The sequence below is a fragment of the Microcebus murinus genome, chromosome 3 (assembly GCF_040939455.1).
Source record: "Microcebus murinus isolate Inina chromosome 3, M.murinus_Inina_mat1.0, whole genome shotgun sequence".
Taxonomy (NCBI): Eukaryota; Metazoa; Chordata; class Mammalia; order Primates; family Cheirogaleidae; genus Microcebus; species Microcebus murinus.
In genome coordinates, this window is record NC_134106.1 from 35210712 (window position 1) to 35229175 (window position 18464).

At 40.7% G+C, this 18464-nt stretch overlaps 1 protein-coding gene across 3 annotated transcripts in view; it reads right to left on the reverse strand.

Moving 5' to 3' along the window:
• Positions 1-18464, reverse strand: part of THADA (THADA armadillo repeat containing) — a 325009-nt gene that overhangs the window by 43881 nt on the left and 262664 nt on the right. For all 3 annotated transcript variants that reach the window (XM_076000708.1, XM_076000709.1, XM_020288594.2), the window contains 4 exons: positions 5448-5827; positions 4727-4845; positions 4306-4378; positions 1447-1600 (listed from right to left, as the gene is read on the reverse strand). In XM_076000708.1, the coding sequence (XP_075856823.1) occupies positions 1447-1600; positions 4306-4378; positions 4727-4845; positions 5448-5827 (726 nt within the window). The remainder of the gene's footprint in view (positions 1-1446; positions 1601-4305; positions 4379-4726; positions 4846-5447; positions 5828-18464) is intronic.

Consider the following 18464-nt stretch of genomic DNA (forward strand, 5'->3'; position numbering starts at 1 on the left):
TTACTGGAGAAGCTTGACCAAAGTTTATAAGCTTTTGCTCTTACTGCTCTGGGTCCAATGATTAAATCACAATCATAAAAGGTTCCCTCTCGATCTCCCTTTTGCGTGTAAAGAAAAATGCCTGGAAGTCACTAAGAAGAAAGAAGTGAAAGTATATCAAAGAAAACTTTGTTTTCCAGGTATCTATAGGGATGTAAGACACTTCATTGGTCTGAACTTCTATAACACTTAAATTTGAATCTCACCATCTAAAAAACAATTATTTCCTTTAATGTATAAATTCTTTCTCTACAACTATACTGAAAGCTTCTTGAAGGCAGGGAACATGTCTTATTCTTGAGGTCTGGGCGTGGAAAAGGTAAACAAAAGGAGAATTCCACTAATAGATGGGAAGAGAATCATAGCATGACAATATGGGATTCACATAGCAGGAGAGGACAAGGTCAGGACTGAAGCATGGCTTTAGGTCCTCAGTTTTCCTTTAAACTCTATGCTTAAAAACAAAACAAAAAATACAATATAAATATTAAAACAAAACAACAAAACACCTATGTTTTTAATTCCTTAGGATTTCCTCAAGCTTGGTTTTCTTAAACATCATCAACATGATGCCCCTTCCTGGTTATTACTCTTGCAGCAAGAGGGTGACGGTGAGGAAAGAGACATGGACATGTATAACCTACTGGAAACCAGCTATGATCTGTACATCCATTTGATTTCAAAATATCTCCACCTTTCTATCCCAAAGATACCTTCAACTTAAACCAAATTGAGTGGCAGGAACCAGCAGCCTATCTAGTCACTGAAGCCATATGCCTGGGTGTTATTCTGAACCTTTCTTTTACATCAACCTCAATATCACCAAGTCCTATTGATTCTACTTCCTAAACATCTTTTCGCCTATCTCTCTCCTTCCTGGCTGCCATGGCTTCACAGTGATCCATTCATTTGTCACCTAGATTACTGCAGTAGGCTTCCTGGAAGCGGGGACAGTTAGGCTGAGTCTTGAAAGACAAACAGAAGGCAGTCAAGCAGTGGTCAGGCAGCGACTCATAAGGCTAGGGCCTATCAGCCATGGTAAATGGTGTTTAGATTTTATCCTGCCCATCTCAGGAAGGAGGTGCAAAGAAAAAAATAGATTTCATCTTGAAGGGAATAGGAAGCCACACAAAGTTTTAAGCAGTGGACTGAAATGATGATATTTGCATTTCAGAAAGGCTACAGATGTTCTTTAGAAGCTTTGTGGAGAATCATTTAGGGGATAAGATTGAAAGAAAAGAGGCTGGTTAAGAGGTTATTGGTGAAAACCATCAGAGTATGAACTAAGGGCAGGAATCATCTGAAAGATGTAAAGGCAATTACATCTTCCCTTCTTTCTGAGGCTAGAATATCTATTCATGCTTTTAGTGAGTTTAATACAGTGGACTCCCCCCTCAGCACACTTACCAAGAACAGGATGGGGGTTGGTGAGGAAAAATGGTGTCATGCTGGTGAGGACCTCAGCAGCAGCCAGCCTAGACCCTGTGGGGAGATGGTCTCCACAGGACAAGACGATCAGCTGAACCCACCGCTTCAGCTCGGGGGCTATTGAATCCCTGTTCTGAAAGTACAAAATGTATCTATCAGTAGTTCAGAAGATGCAACCATGGGCTGACATGGAATTAGGAATGAACTACTCCAAATGGGCCTGCAAATAGCTCTTACCTCAGTGGGAAGAAAGTTGTTTTTCAGTTGTGTTTCTATCCTAACTAGGGAGAAATAAAAAAGCCCAAGAAAGAAAATCTGACTTGTCTTTTAGTAAGTAATATGGAGTCACTGTAACTAGACAGCAAGTTCCTTGAGTCTTTTCTGATGCAAATCAAGTCATCAGAAAACTGGTGTATCTGATAGCTCCATTAAAGACCAAGCTTGTGGGGAAAGACTGGCAGCAAATAATAACTCAAAGTCCCCAATAATCAGACACTTCTCTTTAGTAACAGAACCCCTGATTTTTGGCTAGACCCATGGGCATGTACATTTTCTAGCCTCCCTTGCATCTGGAAGTAATGTGATTAAGTTCTGACTAATGGGATGACACTACAAGTGGTATCTGTGCACCTTCGGGCCACGCCTTAGGAAGTGCCCAAGATCTTCACTTTCTAGGTTTCCTCTTCCTGCTAGCTGAACAAGGACAGGATGGTGGGAGCTGGAGCAACCAGCTGGGACCATAAGGTGGAAGCCACATGTTGAGGACAGCACAACAACAAAGGAGAAGAACCTGATGGCTCAACACTGTCAAGTCACCATGGACTGCTTCTATCTGGTTTAAGCCACAGTATTTATGAGTTTCTGCTATAACATTTAAAGTAGCATCTAACTAACACTATTGTTAAAACAAAGCCCTGCTGTTGTTTTTAATAGTAATGGCTTTGCTGATATTTAGTTCACATATCATAAAATTCACCCATTTAAAGTGGACAATTCAATGAATGCTGATATATTCACAGATATGAGCAATCACCACCAAAGTCAATTTCAGATAATTTTCATCACCACGAACTGTGCGCTCTTTAGCTATCACTCTCCCATCTGCCCATCCCTAAAAACCACTAGTCTACTTTCTGTCTCTATGAATTTGCCTATTCTGGACATTTCCCATAAATGGGATCATACAATATGTGATCGTTTGTGACTGGCTTCTTTCGCTTAGCACACTGTTTTCAAGGTTGATCCGTATTGTAGCATGTGTCAGTACTTCATTCCATTGTATGGATGTACCACATTTTGTTACTCATTCATCAGTTGATAAACATCTGGATTGTTTTCAATTCTGCTTTTTCATTTTTTCTAGAAAGGGTATATTGTTCCAGATGTACTTTACTTCCCCTATCAATTGGGTCTCTTTAAATGTTAAAAATGTGACTACTGCTTTTTTTGATAACCTCTGGGCAGCCACTGAACTGAACTGATGAGCATCTTAGACCCTGAGGAAGATGCTAACTTGTACTGTACAAAGAAACCCAGGTTTCTCCAGGAACTTCTTTTATGTATTTCTCTACAGTTTTGTTAACTTTTTTTCTCCCTAGAAAACTCTCAAGTTTCATTAAATATCACTTCATTCAAGTATCAAGCAGTGCATTTAAAGTACACATGATAACTGGTTAAAAACAGCTTCAAATAAGAATGATGACTTTGGCAGGCTTGTTAGGCTGCCTTGTGACTACTTTCTTAGAACTTGGTGTGTTTTTCTCTAGGCTACAGATTTTTAATAAATCATCTTCTTTCTTACACTCTCCCCACCCTACCTGACCTTTTTTTGGCTTTTTGTATCTCCTACTGATCGAGGTTTGGTCTCAGATCCAAGAAAATCATTCATTTGCTTGTTAATTCTCACCCTCTGGTTTTATCTGTGCCCAGCCCCAAGCTCTCTGAACTTAACAACCTCCTTTATGAAGTTTTTTCTCAGCTCCCAAACGCTCCATCCCTCCCCTCTGGGTTCCTACAGCCCCTGTATACCTTCTTACTAGAATGTTTAATGGAATTATCTAATGCTGTCTTTCTTTCATTAAACCATACCTCTTGTCTCTGTTCATCTTTGTACCTTCAGTATCTATCTCAGGGCTAGGTTTATTACAAGGACTCAGAATCCACAATGTTATGCCACCACTATCACAATGTGGTTGTGTAATCAAGATCTTCAGGTAATTTTCCTGCAGTACTAGCTGCCTTCTACTTGTTAATATAATCCTATGATGATGCTACCTTTGTTATATGCACCTAAATATGCATGTATTTGTCTTAAGGCATCTTCCCAGGAAGCTGTTTTTCTTATTTTAGTTCCACCTTACCCCCAAAGGACATGTGAAACAGGTGGGACACATCTGGGCCTCCATCCAGAGCCAGCTGGGCCATGTTCTGGGGGAACATTTAAGCCTTAGCAATATGTTTTCATGCTTAGTTCACCAGGTTGCAATCCTAAATATTCTAGGAATTGACTTGCTTATTCCTCTTTAGATTAAGAGTCTAGCTAGAAAAATGGAGAAAAAGCAAGGGGTTTGGGCATATGAGTGTTTTGGGGAAGGTTGTGTTAACCTCATGGATGCTAATCAAAAATGCTGAAAACAAGAGAAAAGAAAGGTGGTACTCAAAAAAGTCTTCACAATTTATACCCAAAGTGAAAAAACCAATACAAACAATAATTTTGTAGGGGCTACACATACACATCATAGTGATTCTGCCTGCTGAGACAGTTCACTTTTACTGACAGCTTCCAGGTAAATAAGAGCGCAAAAACCAGGCCCCAGATAGGAACAGAATCAGCCTTACCTCTGCACGTGTCTGCATGTGATGGGCAATCACTTTGGAGGCAAGCCTCAAAGCTACGTTCTGAATTTCAGATCTAGAAAAAGCAAAAAACCAAAAACACACACACACACACAAATAAAATCAAACATATCTTATACACAGATTGTTCTTGCAAATAGTCTGTAATCCTTGCATATGTGAATACCAAAAATATCTACCTCCTGGTTATATAAATGCTCCAGAAGTGATTATCTTTGGGGTATTAGTGTGAAACTCTGACATCATTCCAATGCTTGAGTTTAGAACACAGCTTTTAGGCTGAGGCCTAGAACAAAATCCAAGACCTGAGTCCCAAGGCCAGGATTGTGAGCACGTTCATTACATAATGACTGATGAAACCATACACTCTACCAAGGGCACACCGGGAACACTGGGGGCAAACCTTTCATTAGAAGCAATATCCATCGTCCAAATCAAGAACTCCTTTGGGGTTAGATGGATACAGCGCTCTGTCTGGGGAAGCCACTCGCTGGGGTCCATGTGATAAAGAATTTTCAGTATCTGTATGAGCCAATCCATGAAAGAAAAAAAGAAAGAAATACTTAGGAAAAAGTCTCCAGATGCTAAATAAAAATCACTTGTATCAACAAGGGCATCTATCTTTCCAAAGGCTCCCACTGACTTCTTATTGCCTGTTATACCTTTAGGAGACTGAGGAAGAGAAGAGCAATGACTAGCCAGAGGGCCCCCAGTGACTTGGGGTTAGAGCTAAATGCCCAGATTCCTAGGGCAGTGCTCCTTCTTTTTGATTATGCTTTCCAGGTGGCCATCCGTTCCCAAATAGCCATGTCAGCAGAGACTTCCTCTGACACATACAGCTAATTGTCAATGATCTGTTTCCTAAACATCCCAAAGTGGCTTGCTCTGTCTTTGGTTAATCTCTGCCATCAATACCACTATCATCAAAAGCTTTTCTTAGTGTCCTTTTATGCATGAAACCATGCCAACCACCATACAAAGAGAGTCCTTATGCTCTAGGTGCTGAATCTACTTCCTATTGCCCCTGGAGAGCCCAAACCCAATCTTGCCTTCATGACTTTACCATTCTGGTGCCTTGCCAAAGAACGTGGGGAGTGGAAAGGGATGGTTATCAGAGACTTTACCTTGCAGAAGCATTCTGAGTGAGTTTCCTTCATTGCCAAAAGCAAGAACTTCTCTCCCATGTTGCACAGCAAGGCTGGAAGTCCCTTCTCTTCTAATCCAGAGGCTGCTAATGAGAACCTGTCCAACAGGGCTTCGAGTGTCAGTGAGCGCACTTCAGGGAACGCAGACTCTAGCAGCTGAGAGAAGGAGATGGGAACATTCCTTGTCTGCTCCCCACTCTTGGCCACCACTGCTGACACTGCAGCGATGGCTAGTCTGGTGAGGCTCTGGAGGTACTGAGGCAGACCTGGCATCTTGAAGGTACAGGGGAATCCTGTTATCAGCTCTGATCCTGAGATAATCCCTCTGACTTCCTCCCAGAAGCCAGGACTCTCCAGAACTAAAAAGCAAAAAAATAAGGGCAAGAGGCAATCATTTAAGTTTCCACAAAAGGACATAGGAGAATAGAAGGCTATGAGTACACTGAACCATCAGATGTCTTTCCTAAGTAGATTTCAAACAAGCAGTGTAATAATTGACTAGCCCACTAAGGTCCAGACATCTGGCCCAGAAACAATTTCTATTTAGATTATTCATAATTTTTCTCCCAGGTGGACAAAGGCATTATCATCAGAAGATGCACTCCTGACAGTCTTCCTTAACATCCAATAAATATGAATTCAGTGACCTCTTAAATCACTGAGCCTCAAAGTTGATCAGGAGAAAAGGACATCTAGTCCAAACTTCCTTCAGGGTCTCAGATCCTCTCTACATACCTCTTCTCAGAGGCTACTGGCTGAACCCTACAGTGACCTGGAGCCCATGAGACAGCATATTCCATTGTTAGTAGATGTAATTATCACAAAGTTCTTTTTGGAGTTTCTACTCATTGGCCTAATTCTGCATTTTGAGGCTCCCAATGATAGCCCTTTGGGCATTTGGTTACAATTATTGTGCCCCCTTTGTCTTCTCCAGATGAAACACCCCTCTTTCCTTCCCCATATGACAAGGTTCACCTTCTCTCATTACTAGATGCCTTCCTTTGGACATGCCCCACCCTCTCTTAAAGCAGGACCACAGAATGGGTCATGGCTCTCCTGTAGGACTGTTACTTTCCCTGTTCTGAATGCTAGCTTACTGGAGCTGCATGCATCACACTGTTGACTCATAAAGTCAACTGAAACCACAGCCCTTCTTTTTTTTTTTTACATGATCTACTGATGGTGGTGAGTCATCTTTCTTCCACCTTGTACTCAATACTTAGGGCGAGACTTGTTCTCTTTGTTTGTTTGTTTTAAATCTAAGTATACCCGTTAACTTTTATTTTAAATTTTAGTTGCTGAAATCTTTTCGAATTCTTGTTTCTGATCAAAAACCTTATTGCCTGCTTACTATGTGCTAGTAAATATTAATAAAATCAAGAGTTTTTGGTCTAGTTTGAGAAAGAGAAATGCATAAGCACATAATTCCAGTCAATATAGTGGTATAAATGATAACCTGAGTCTCAATGGGGAAGCCAGGTGAGAACGTGTTGGAACCACCAAAGGCAGAGGAAGCACCTGAGCAAGGGCTTAATGAAGGTATGAAACAGAATGCACCACGTGGGTAACTATGGGCCACCTGATCTCACTAGGGCAGAAAATTTGAGGTGGGAAAGGGCAACAGATGAGAAGAAATGTGGCCAAGACACAGTCTCATGGACAATGGTAGGAGCCTGGATATTCTCCTATAGGCAAGGGAATAGCACTGAGGGGTTATTTTAAGTGACAAAGTCAGGGCACATTTTTGCTGAAGTGCTCTTATTGCTGAGGGGCAATATTAGAAGCAGGGAGACCAGTTTACCTTGGAGTGGCTTACTAGACAGCATTTCAGTTAGACCATTTTAGAGCTTATAAAGCACTGTTTATGTTCGTCATCTCATTATAACACAGTGAACCCTGATGACTTACAGAAAGGTAACATAAACAAAATGGAAATGTAAATCATGAAGGTAATACTTGAAAAAACTTATTTGAGATTGAAAAATTGCATAGGCTTGCAATAATCTAGGAATTAAAAATACAGAATGTTCATGTAATACATCAAATTGTTTTCAAAAGAAGTTGCCCCAGGAGGCAAAACAGGGACTCGACTAGGGCCCCAATATGATGGTATCCCATGGAGGCCACCACCCACCATCTGCAATTACACATACACCTCTGCTCTTAACTCAGATGCCATGGAAGTCCCACCTTAACAGGAGGCGGTCATCTTTATAAAGCACCAGGGAAACCCCAGGCAGTTAGGAAAACCTTCGTGTCATCTCTATTTTCAATGCCTAAAAGCCTAATTCCACTACAATTTAGTAATGAGAAGACCACAGTACTGTGGTTTCCAGGTACCGTTTCCCTATCCTTCCCACCCACTGCTGACTGAGGACAACACTGGTTACAAAGGAATTTCACTAGTTTGGCAAAGAGTCAGAAACATGGCTCAGAGATCTGCTCTTAAAAATGTAATTAAAAACAAGAACTGTCTCCGCCACATTAGATAATCTTCATTCTGAAAGAGGGTTATTATTCTAAGTTGAATGTATAGTCCACTGGACTCAAGAGCTGGGCACCCAGACCCACTAGCTTCCTGGGGCCCTGAGGAGGGCTAATATAACCAAGAAGCCAGGGACGGAAGGCACGACTCCAAAGAAGCAGGAGATGGGGAATGTGCTCAGGAAGGGTTCCTTTGGGACTTCTTGACTTACACTGCCTGCAGCCTTCAGCATAATTCCATAAACATTTATTGAGTTAAGCATCTCTAATCCAAAATGCTCTAAAATCTGAAACTTTCTGAGCACCAACATGATACCACAAGTGGACCCCTGACCTCATATGATGGCCATAGTCAAAACGCAGGTAGATGTACAACACATAGTTTATTCAGCGTGGCCAAGGGAAAAATAAAAGTACCTTCAGGTTATGTGTCTAGGGTGTATATGACACATAAACTAATTGTATGTTTAGACTTGGGTTCCTACTCAAGATATCTCATCATGTATATGCAAATATTTCAAAATCCGAAAAATCCCCAAATCTGAAATACTTCTGGTCCCAAGCATATTGGATTAGGGATACTCAACCTATGTTAGATACTTCGCAAGATATAGAAATTCAGAGTTGAGAAAGAAAAAGATCTTTCTGTCAAAGACTAATGAGAAGATAAAAGACAAGTATAAAATAATAATAAGACAACTATAAAAACTGCAAAATGCTTGGTGCCCTAAAATTGTTAGTGATAAAGCTGACATTTGTTGAGTATTTGTGTGCCATGTATTAGTCTGTTATTATAGAATATTATATAGTTAATATTTAATGCTATGAACAAAAATTACTTTTAGAATTGACATGAGTATTATTCTGAACACTTTAACACGTACTGACTCACTCATGAGATAGGCTCTATTATTATTATTTTATTATCAAACCATTTTACAGATGAGGAAACAGAGAGGTTATTTGCTCAAGGTCCCAAAGGAAATGGTAGGTAAAAAGAACCTATACAGGGCTATCAGACAGACCAAAATGAATGCAATGGGTACTTATTTTCTACTGGAAGAAGTTGAAAAAAGGCTTTCAGGAGAAAAAAAAATTTAAGATGGGCCCTGAAGGCTGCCAAGGTGTCTGCCTGGGAGAGGAAGGGAAAGGGCAAACACTCCAGGGAGAGACTTAGAAGAGAACAGACACAGAAAGACCTTGCAGCAGGCTTGCTGAATGAATGTGGCAACAGTGGAGGAGAAAAAGAGGTCAGGTCTGAGCCAAAAGGTAGAAAATTATCAAGTGCCATTCACTTAGACACTTTCTCCAAACTGCTACTTGGAAAAAATATCCTCTGTTGTGCAGCAGCTAGGACCCACAGAGATGCCCTAAAGAAGAGCTTCTCAAGCTCAAGTGTGCCTCAGAATCCCTGGAGGGCTTGTTTAACCACAGGCGGCTTCCTGGGCCTCACCCTGAGTTTCTGATTCAGGAGGTCTGAGGTGAGGGCTGATGATCTGCATTAACAAGCTCGCAGGTGAAGCTGCTGCTACTGATTCAGGTATTTTGAAAACCACTGCCTTCAAGTAAAGGTAATAACCAAGGCTATTAAAACCACACATGCCCGAATCCCACTCTGGTAGATTCTGATTCCGTTGGTTTCAAGCTGGGCGCAGACGACTATAATCTTAAAAACCCAGCAGGTAATTCTGCTATGCACCCCAGCTGAGAACCACACCCCGAAGTGCCAACTTTCATAGGGCTTTGTAGGGTTTATGGGTGGGTAGGTAGGGGGTTGGAGTTCCAAGCCGAGTGCAGCTGGTTCCAGCTCTGTACTTCACAGTAGTGAAGAACTAAAAAATTTACCACACCCCACTTACTCTTGAAACAAAACAAAACACATACACACACACCAAAACACCAAAGGACAGAAAATGACCAAGAATTCAAAAGAACAAATAAGCACTCTAAAGTGCTTATTTGGCACTGGCAGGCAGGCAAGGCCTTCCACAATGTATTAACACACGTTGGCTCACTATGTACAGGTTCTGTTTTAGGTCTCGAATGTAGCAGTGAGTTAGAAAGACCAGGCTCTGTTCCCATGAAGCTATTTGGGTGGGACCACAGGAACCACCTCCCTCTCAATACCCAGACCAAGGGGGTCTCTAAGTGCGACAGGAGGTTAGAGGTAGAAATGCCCAACACGTCAACACAAGTTGCTGCCGTGTCTAACAAAGAACGTTGCTTTCCTCTCACACAGTGATTCTCAGCCCAAGAAGCACATTAAATTCATCTGACAGCTTTAGAAAAACACTTATGTCGGAGGACACCTGGCCACGTTTCTGAGGAGAGTCCTGGCAGTCTGATTTTAAAGTGAATGAGGTGCAGCTACTGTTTTAGTGGCTCTACAGCCCACTGGAGGTAGAGCTCGTCCAATGGTTTTCACAACCAGGACGGATCTCTCCCGGGTGAAGCAGTGTTTGTGTCCTCCCATACCAAATCTATTTCAAAGTCTAGATCAACACATGGTACTTATTTTCATTTCTATGAGTGCCTTTTGTCTGCAGGACACAAAGAACTGAAGTAAATTCCTTAGTCTGAAGTTTAGCAGCCCTCTACTCTAGCAGATTGTAATTTTTAAACCTTAACTTTTCTACTTGCAATCTCAATTTTGATTGCTTTGGATTTCTTTTTTTTTTGGAAAGCCCAAATATTCCAGTGAAAGACTCAAGTCCCTGCTTTAATGGCCCCATCATATTTTTCATAAGTTAGAAACGATTTCTGCAAACCCTTATTGGTTGGAGCTTTTTCCAGCCCTCCTTGTTTGGAAAGTCTTTGCATGTTCCCGCTAGTGCAGTCATCTCAGCTACTCAAGGATGTGTGGCTGATTCTAAACATACAATTTGATTTCATTTTTGGAATGAACTCTTTTTCCCTTCTTCAGGGCAAGTATGTTTCTAGCCTTTAAGGGAATGGCTGGATTCACATAATAGGACGTATTTCCTCCTGTGCTATTTCCTGGTTCATTGGAGGAACAATTCCTAGCAAAAGGTCACAAACAATGTGGCAGACTGGGGCAAGCGGCCAACTTTTTATTTTGCGAAGGATGTTAAAAACCTGCCATCTATCATTTCATGAAAAGAAAAGGGAGGAAATCATAGTGTCCTCATAAAGGACAATTCTTTAAAGAAATTTGGCTTTAAGAAAAATCTGTCACAGTATCACTTTGCTATAGTTTCACTGTGGCACAGACTGGTGAAAACATCACCAGGGGGCAGCATCAGGGAAATACAGCTTTGGTGAAGTTGATAAAAGCTTCCTGAGGCTGGTCTGCTTAGAGGGCATGACTATCATGAACAGAGATTTCCTAGGAAGGGACCAAAGGACTTTGCAGAGTCCCCCATGACACTGAGCAGAGTGTCTGGGAAGGAGCACAGTGGCCCATTCACACAATTCTCCCTGGTCATCTCAGACGTGTTATCTTAGTAGTTCCTAATTCTTCAGTAGGTTGGAGATTCCAGTGTTGTTTGCAACCTAAATACTGATTGTTAAAGTTAACTTTGGATCTCAAAGCTGTCACTCCCTCACTAACCAAGGTAGGGCACTAACTTCAACCAGGCTGCTGAAAGAGGACTTAACATATCTAGCAGCACATACCTTGAGTAGGGACAGTGGCATCATTCTTGGCATGTTCTATGTTATTATAATATTTAGGGAAGTCTGTCTCCTCCCTAGAGAAGGAGCATAACCCCAAAAGGCAGGCGTGTGGGCCATTCATCTTTGATATTCTGAGCTACTCTTACAGGTTTGTTAACATTTCTTTTTAAAAAAATCAATATAATCTTGAAAAGATACATATAAATCTAAAAAGCTTTCAAAAGAGCATTCTGAAAAAAAATGTGAATGATGTCATTACCACAAAATTTTGGATACAGTGGAGTTAAACCATAAAAGCATTTAATTTAGGCAATCCTGTCCACCTTAGATGTGTCAGGAAAAAAAAAATAATTTAAGTGAATGGAACTCTAAGTACTCATGTGATGGAGACAGGGAGGGAGGGAATACTAATTAAAAGAGGGTAGTAGTTTCACCTGGCATTCCAATGGCTGTGAAATGTCCCAGAGGGTGGTTGTGCTGTTACTTCAGACCAGTAGTTCTCAAGCTTTAGCTGCTCAACCAGAATTTCTGATTCAGTAAGTCTGGGGCAGGCCCCCCCCCCCCCAAATCACATTTTCTAACAGATTCCCAGGTAATGCCAATGTTGCTGGTACAGGGACCACACTTGAAGAGCCTCTGCCTCAGACCATCTGAGATCATCTGCACTTCTTTTCCTAGTGTAAACATCTTGCCATGCTGAATGTGTGTAATTCTAGTGTTTAATGTTATTTGTTTTTGTACACCATGGCCCCTAATCATAAGTCAACCCCTTCATCTAGTGCTCAACCAAAGAGCTCCTGAATATTATATAGTTCCTGGCCTTCACTTACGTCACTCATCAAGATAGCCTGATAGTCTTGTGCTGAACTGGCCAAAATAATAAAAGCAAGAAGGAAAAAGTGCAAGGCCCAGAGTGACAACATTTTCTTGGCCCCAGCAAAGATGGCTTTGGAGGAGGCAATAGCCCCTGTAATCACAGTGAACTTGTTCTACTTATAAGCAGCAATCGGTGTCCACGAAGCAGGATTGAAAAGGCCAACCAAATGAGAAAACGGTTTCATTGCTACAAAATAAGTCACTTATGGGACTATTGTGCAAACGGTAATGATACCAACTGTGTCACTATGGAGGGTCACTTGCCACTGAGCCTTTATTCTGCCTAAACTTGCACATGCTGTTTCCTCTGCCTCAAATGAATGAATGAACCAATGAATGAATTTCTCTTTCATATATTTTATAGGCTCTGAATTCTCCAGTGTCAAGAAAAGTTTGCAGACATAATTGTGCTAAAGTTTCCTCTATCCTCCCCCGTCTCCCAGCATCTCCACCCACCTTAAAAAAAGTAGGGGGCAAGAAAATACAAAGCACATATAGGGAGATGGTCTGCCTTTCCTATTTCAAAGAATTATAGCTCTGGGGAGAACTCTGTAATCAGAGCCAACAAAAGCTCTTAATCTGAAATGGTAGATAAACTGGCTCTAAAAATAATCACAGATGACAATTTGTACACTTTAAATGCTGATGTCCTGTTAGGCAATTTCTCAGTAAAAAAAATTATATTTGTAGGGAAAAGGAAACCATAGGAACTACAACAACAAAAAAATCAACTGATTTATAACAATAAATCTTGGCTTCTCCTTATCAAAGGGAAATTCCATTCTTCTATTTAATCCTCTTCCCCTCTAGTAAACTGTAACCTTGACCCCAGGGGGCTCTTCCAGTTACAAACATGTCCACTGACCTGGTGAAGGGATGTGGAAACTAACTTTGTCTCACCCTGAATTGGTACTAGTTGTTTACTTCTTGCCTACATTTGCTTCTAGCTCTCTACACACCATCATCCCTGCTTACAAAGAGGTGTGGCCCTGTTATACACACCGCTTGGAAAATATTCCCTTTTTCCCTTGCTCCCAACATATTCTCAAAGGCATGTATTTTTTAAGTACAGGATTCCTCATCTGCTGCTGAGGAAGGAGAATGTGCTTCTGAGAATATTATTTGAAGACTATCCTGTAAACCCATAAAATAAAAGCATGGCCTTTCAGGCTTGGGAGACAGCAGAGTCGGAAGAGCTCTAAAGGATTTGGGGAGGCTAAAGATGAGCTCATCAGGCACTGGGTGGGACCAACAGCTTTTACTTTTTTGCCTCCACCCACCCTCCCATCCTAGCCCTTGCCCAGGAAGTCAGGAAATACTGTGGATAAACACATAACAACCCAAAGACAGAAACACAGTTATTTCTAAGCATACACTACTTTTGGTTCTTTCAGTGAATAGCTCTGAAGGACAGGACTGGGAATCAGAAATTCCTCCCACTGTGACCCTGGTTAGTTTAAACTCCTACCCACAAATGACCCGGGGCTTCTCTTCTACCCTTAGACAACGGCAGTAAGCTTGGATCATTGCCCTTCCACTATAACTAGAAACCTGCACAAAATGTATGAGATTGTTGTTTTTAAACACTGAACATGGGCAGTGCAGGAATAAGGAGCCCTAAGAGAAGGAAACAAACAAGGTAAGCCTTATAATTGTCCAAGCTTACTGCCGTGAGACAATCTCCAAGCTCCAACACAGAAAGTAGGAACCTAGAGCCCAGGGACCTGATCAAATTAAAAAGCTTCTGCACAGCCAAAGAAACTGTTAAGAAGCAAACAGACAACCTACAGACTGGGAGAAAATTTCCGCTAGCTACACATCCAATAAAGGGCTGATAACTAGAATCTATTTACAACTCAGGAAAATCAGCAAGAAAAAAATCAAACAACCCTATCAAAAAGTGGGCAAAGGACATGAACAGAAACTTTTCAAAAGAAGACAGAATAATGGCCAACAAACATATGAAAAAATGCTCAACATCTCTAATCATCAGGGAAATGCAAATAAAAACCACAATGAGATATTACTTATCTCCAGTGACAATGGCCTTTATCAAAAAGACCTAAAACAATAAATGTTGGCGTGGATGTGGAGGGATAGGAACACTCCTACACTGCTGGTGGGACTGCAAACTAGTTCAACCTCTGTGGAAAGCAATATGGAGATACCTTAAAGAGATACAAGTAGATCTACCATTTGATTCAGCAATGCCATTACTGGGCATCTACCCAAAAGAACAAAAGACACTCTATAAAAAAGACATCTGCACTCAAATGTTTATAGCAGCACAATTCACAATTGCAAAGATGTGGAAACAACCCAAGTGCCCATCAATATACGAGTGGATTAATAAAATGTAGTATATGTATACCATGGAGTACTATTCAGCTATAAGAAACAATGGTGATATAGCATCTCTTGTATTTTCCTGGATAGAGCTGGAACCCATTCTACTAAGTGAAGTATCCCAATAATGGAAAAATAAGCACCACATGAACTCACCAGCAAATTGGTTTCACTGATCAACAGCTAAGTGGACATATAGGAATAACATATATTGAGCGTTGGGCAGATAGGAGGGGGGAGGAGGGGATGGGTATATACATACATAATGAGTGCGATGTGCACCATCTGGGGGATGGACACACTTGAAATTCTGACTCTGGAGGGAAGGCAGCACACATAACCTAAACATTTGTACCCCCATAATATGCTGAAATAAAAAAATAAAAGAAAAAAAGAAAAGATGAGAGATCAGTTTTTGGGAAGACTGAGGCAGCTGGAATTTATGGATCTCAAACTAAAGAGGATGAATCTATATAGTGAAAGAGCTCTGGAGATCTTCCGGTCTGAAGATCAAAGGACCCCTTGAATCTTTCAATTGAATACTGATCTGCACATGCATAGGGTGAAATTCCATGAGGCTGGGGAAAGAACCACAAGAGAGCAATGGGCTGAACAATTCCTGAAGCTCACATATGCTCACAACAGTTTGCAATCTCTCACCCAGAGTAGAGACCTTGTAATACATGGGGTATCATACAGAGACCTCAGATGGGTACTGCCTTGTTAGTGGAGCTATATGTGCTCTAAATTGAAGGGTGCTCTTTAGATTAAACCCACCAGAACAAAGCTTAAAAGCAACTGTTGGAAGAATCCAAATGATTCTAAGTAACTTAACTGTGCGCCAAAACAAAGTCCAACACTTTAAAGGAAGAAAACCAAATCTAACACCCCAAAACATACAATTAATGTTGTTTGGCCAGGCACAGTGACTCAAGTCTGTGATCCTAGCATTTTGGGAGGCGAAGGCAGGAGGATCGCTTGAGGTCAGAAGTTCGAGACCAGCCTGAGCAAGAGCGAGACCCCGTCTCTACTAAAAATAGAAAAAGTAGCTGTGCATGGTGGTGCACACTTGTAGTCCCTGCTATTTTGGAGACTGAGGAAGGAGGATTACTTGAGCCCAGGAGTGTGTGGTTGTAGTGAGCTATAATGACACCACTGTGCTCTGCACCAGGCAACAGAGTGAGACCTTCTCTCCAAAACAAAACATTGTCTGGCATCTAATAAAAAATGCAAAGATGTGGGAAAATATGATCCATAACCAGAAGAAAAATTAATAAAAACAAATAGACCCCCAAATAACAACAATAATGGAATTAGAAACAAGGACAGGAAAATAGTTATTATAAACATGCTACATATAGTTAAGGATCCAGAGGAAATTTGAATATGATAAAGAAAGATATAGAAGATACAAAAAGGACACAAATGAAACTTCTAGAGACGAACAATACAGTAGCTGAAATAAAAAAATTCACTGGATAATAGACACTACAAAAGAAAAGATCAGTGAATTTAGAGGCACAAAAATTGAAGCTATCAGGCTTGGCACAGTGGCTCATGCCTATAATCTAGCACTCTGGGAGGCCGAGGCGGGAGGATCGCTCAAGGTCAGGAGTTCAAAACCAGCCTGAGCAAGAGTGAGATCCCGTCTCTACTATAAATAGAAAGAATTTAATTGGACAACTAAAAATATATAGAAAAAATTAGCCAGGCATGGTGGTGCACGCCTGTAGTCCTAGCTACCGGGGAGAGGCTGAGGCAGAAGGATTGCTTGAGCCCAGGAGTTTGAGGTTGCTGTGACTCCATGGCACTCTAGCCAGGGCAATGGAGTGAGACTCTGTCTCAAAAAAAAAAAAAAGAAGAAGCTATCAAAACGAAACACAGATTTTAAAAAAAGAATGAAGTGAAAGAAACTCAGAGCATCAGTGATCTGTGGGACACTTCAAGCAACCTAATTTGTGTGTGAGTAGAATCCCAGAAAGAAATGAAAGAGAAGAAGAGATGAAAGAAATAGTCAAAGAAATAGCGGTGCTGGAACAAGTGGGTATCATTTGTAAAAAAATAAAAAACAGAACTTCAACCTTATGACATATAGGAAACTTAACTCAAGGTAGATTATAGATATAAATGTAGAACCTAAAACTATAAAACCATAGAATACATTTGAGAACATCTTTGTGACCTTGGGATAGGCAAGGACTCCTTAACCAGGACACAAAGAGTGTAAAACACAAAAGAGGCCTGGCACTGTGGTTCATGCCTATAATCCCAGGACTTTGGGAGGTGGGAGGATCACTTGAGGCCAGGAGTTCAAGGCCAACCTGAGCAACATAGATAGACCTTATCTTGACAAAAACCACAAAAACTAGCCAGGCAAGATAGCGTGAGGCCGAGGCAGGAGGACTGCTTGAGGCCAAGAGTTGGAGACCACACTGAGCAATATAGTGAAACTCCATCTCTACAAAAAATAGAAAAAAATCAGCTTCTGAAGGAAAACATGGGTGCAAACCTTTGATTTTGGATTTGGCAATAGTTTCTTAGACAGGACATCAAATGCACAAGCAACAAAAGTAAAGATAGATACACTGGACTTCATCAAAACTAAAAACTTTTGTCCATCAAAGGACATTATCTTAGGAATGATAGTAAGAGGAGTTCAAAAAATGAAAACAAGGCATTATCAAGAAAGTGAAAAGTTAAAACACACAAAATGGGAGAAAATATTTGCAAACTGTGTATCTTATAAGGGATTAATATCAGGAACACATAAAAAACTCCTACAACTCCAGAATAAAAAGACAAATAATCCACTTAAAAATGGGCAAAGGATCTGAATAGACATTTCTCCAAAGATATACAAATAGCCAATTGGCACTAGGAAATTGTCATTAGGCAAATGCAAATCAAAAGCACAATGAGATACTTCACACATACTAGGATGGCTATAATGAATCAGATGGATAACAAGTGTTGGTGAGGATGTGGAGAAACTGGAAACTTCATATATTGCTGGTAGAAATATAAGATGGTATATCCTTTTTAAAAACAGTTTAGCAATTCCCCAAAATGTTAGAGTTGGCATATGGCGCAGATGCTAACTCCTTTCAATTTAAACTGCTAGGTAAATATCCAAGAGAATTGAAAACAGGTCCCCACAAAAACTTGCCCATGAAATTTCTGAGCAGCATTACTCATAATAGCCAAAAAGTGAAAACAACTCAAATGTATCTACTGATGAACAGATAAACAAAATGTGATATCTACATAGCAGAATATTATTCAGCCTTAAAAAAGAGTAAAGTGAACAACATGAATGAACCTTGAAAACCTGTTAAATGAAAGAATCCAGACACACAAGGCTACAAAAGTATGATTCCATTTATATAAAATGTCCAGAACAGGCTCAAAACTATTTGCATAATTTAACTGACATGGGCAACTAGTTTCAGATTACCTGTGATGAGGGGCTGGAGACGGGAGAGGCAGGAACACATAGAAACATTGAAATCACAGATGTTTCGAGAGCCTAGTTGCTCATATGAACAATATTTTACTCCTGGGGTAGAAATGTAGGTAAGAAGGTTCTATCGGATACAGAGACTAAGTATAACTCTCACACTATCATGAGGCTCTTAACTTTGGTCACAGAAATGA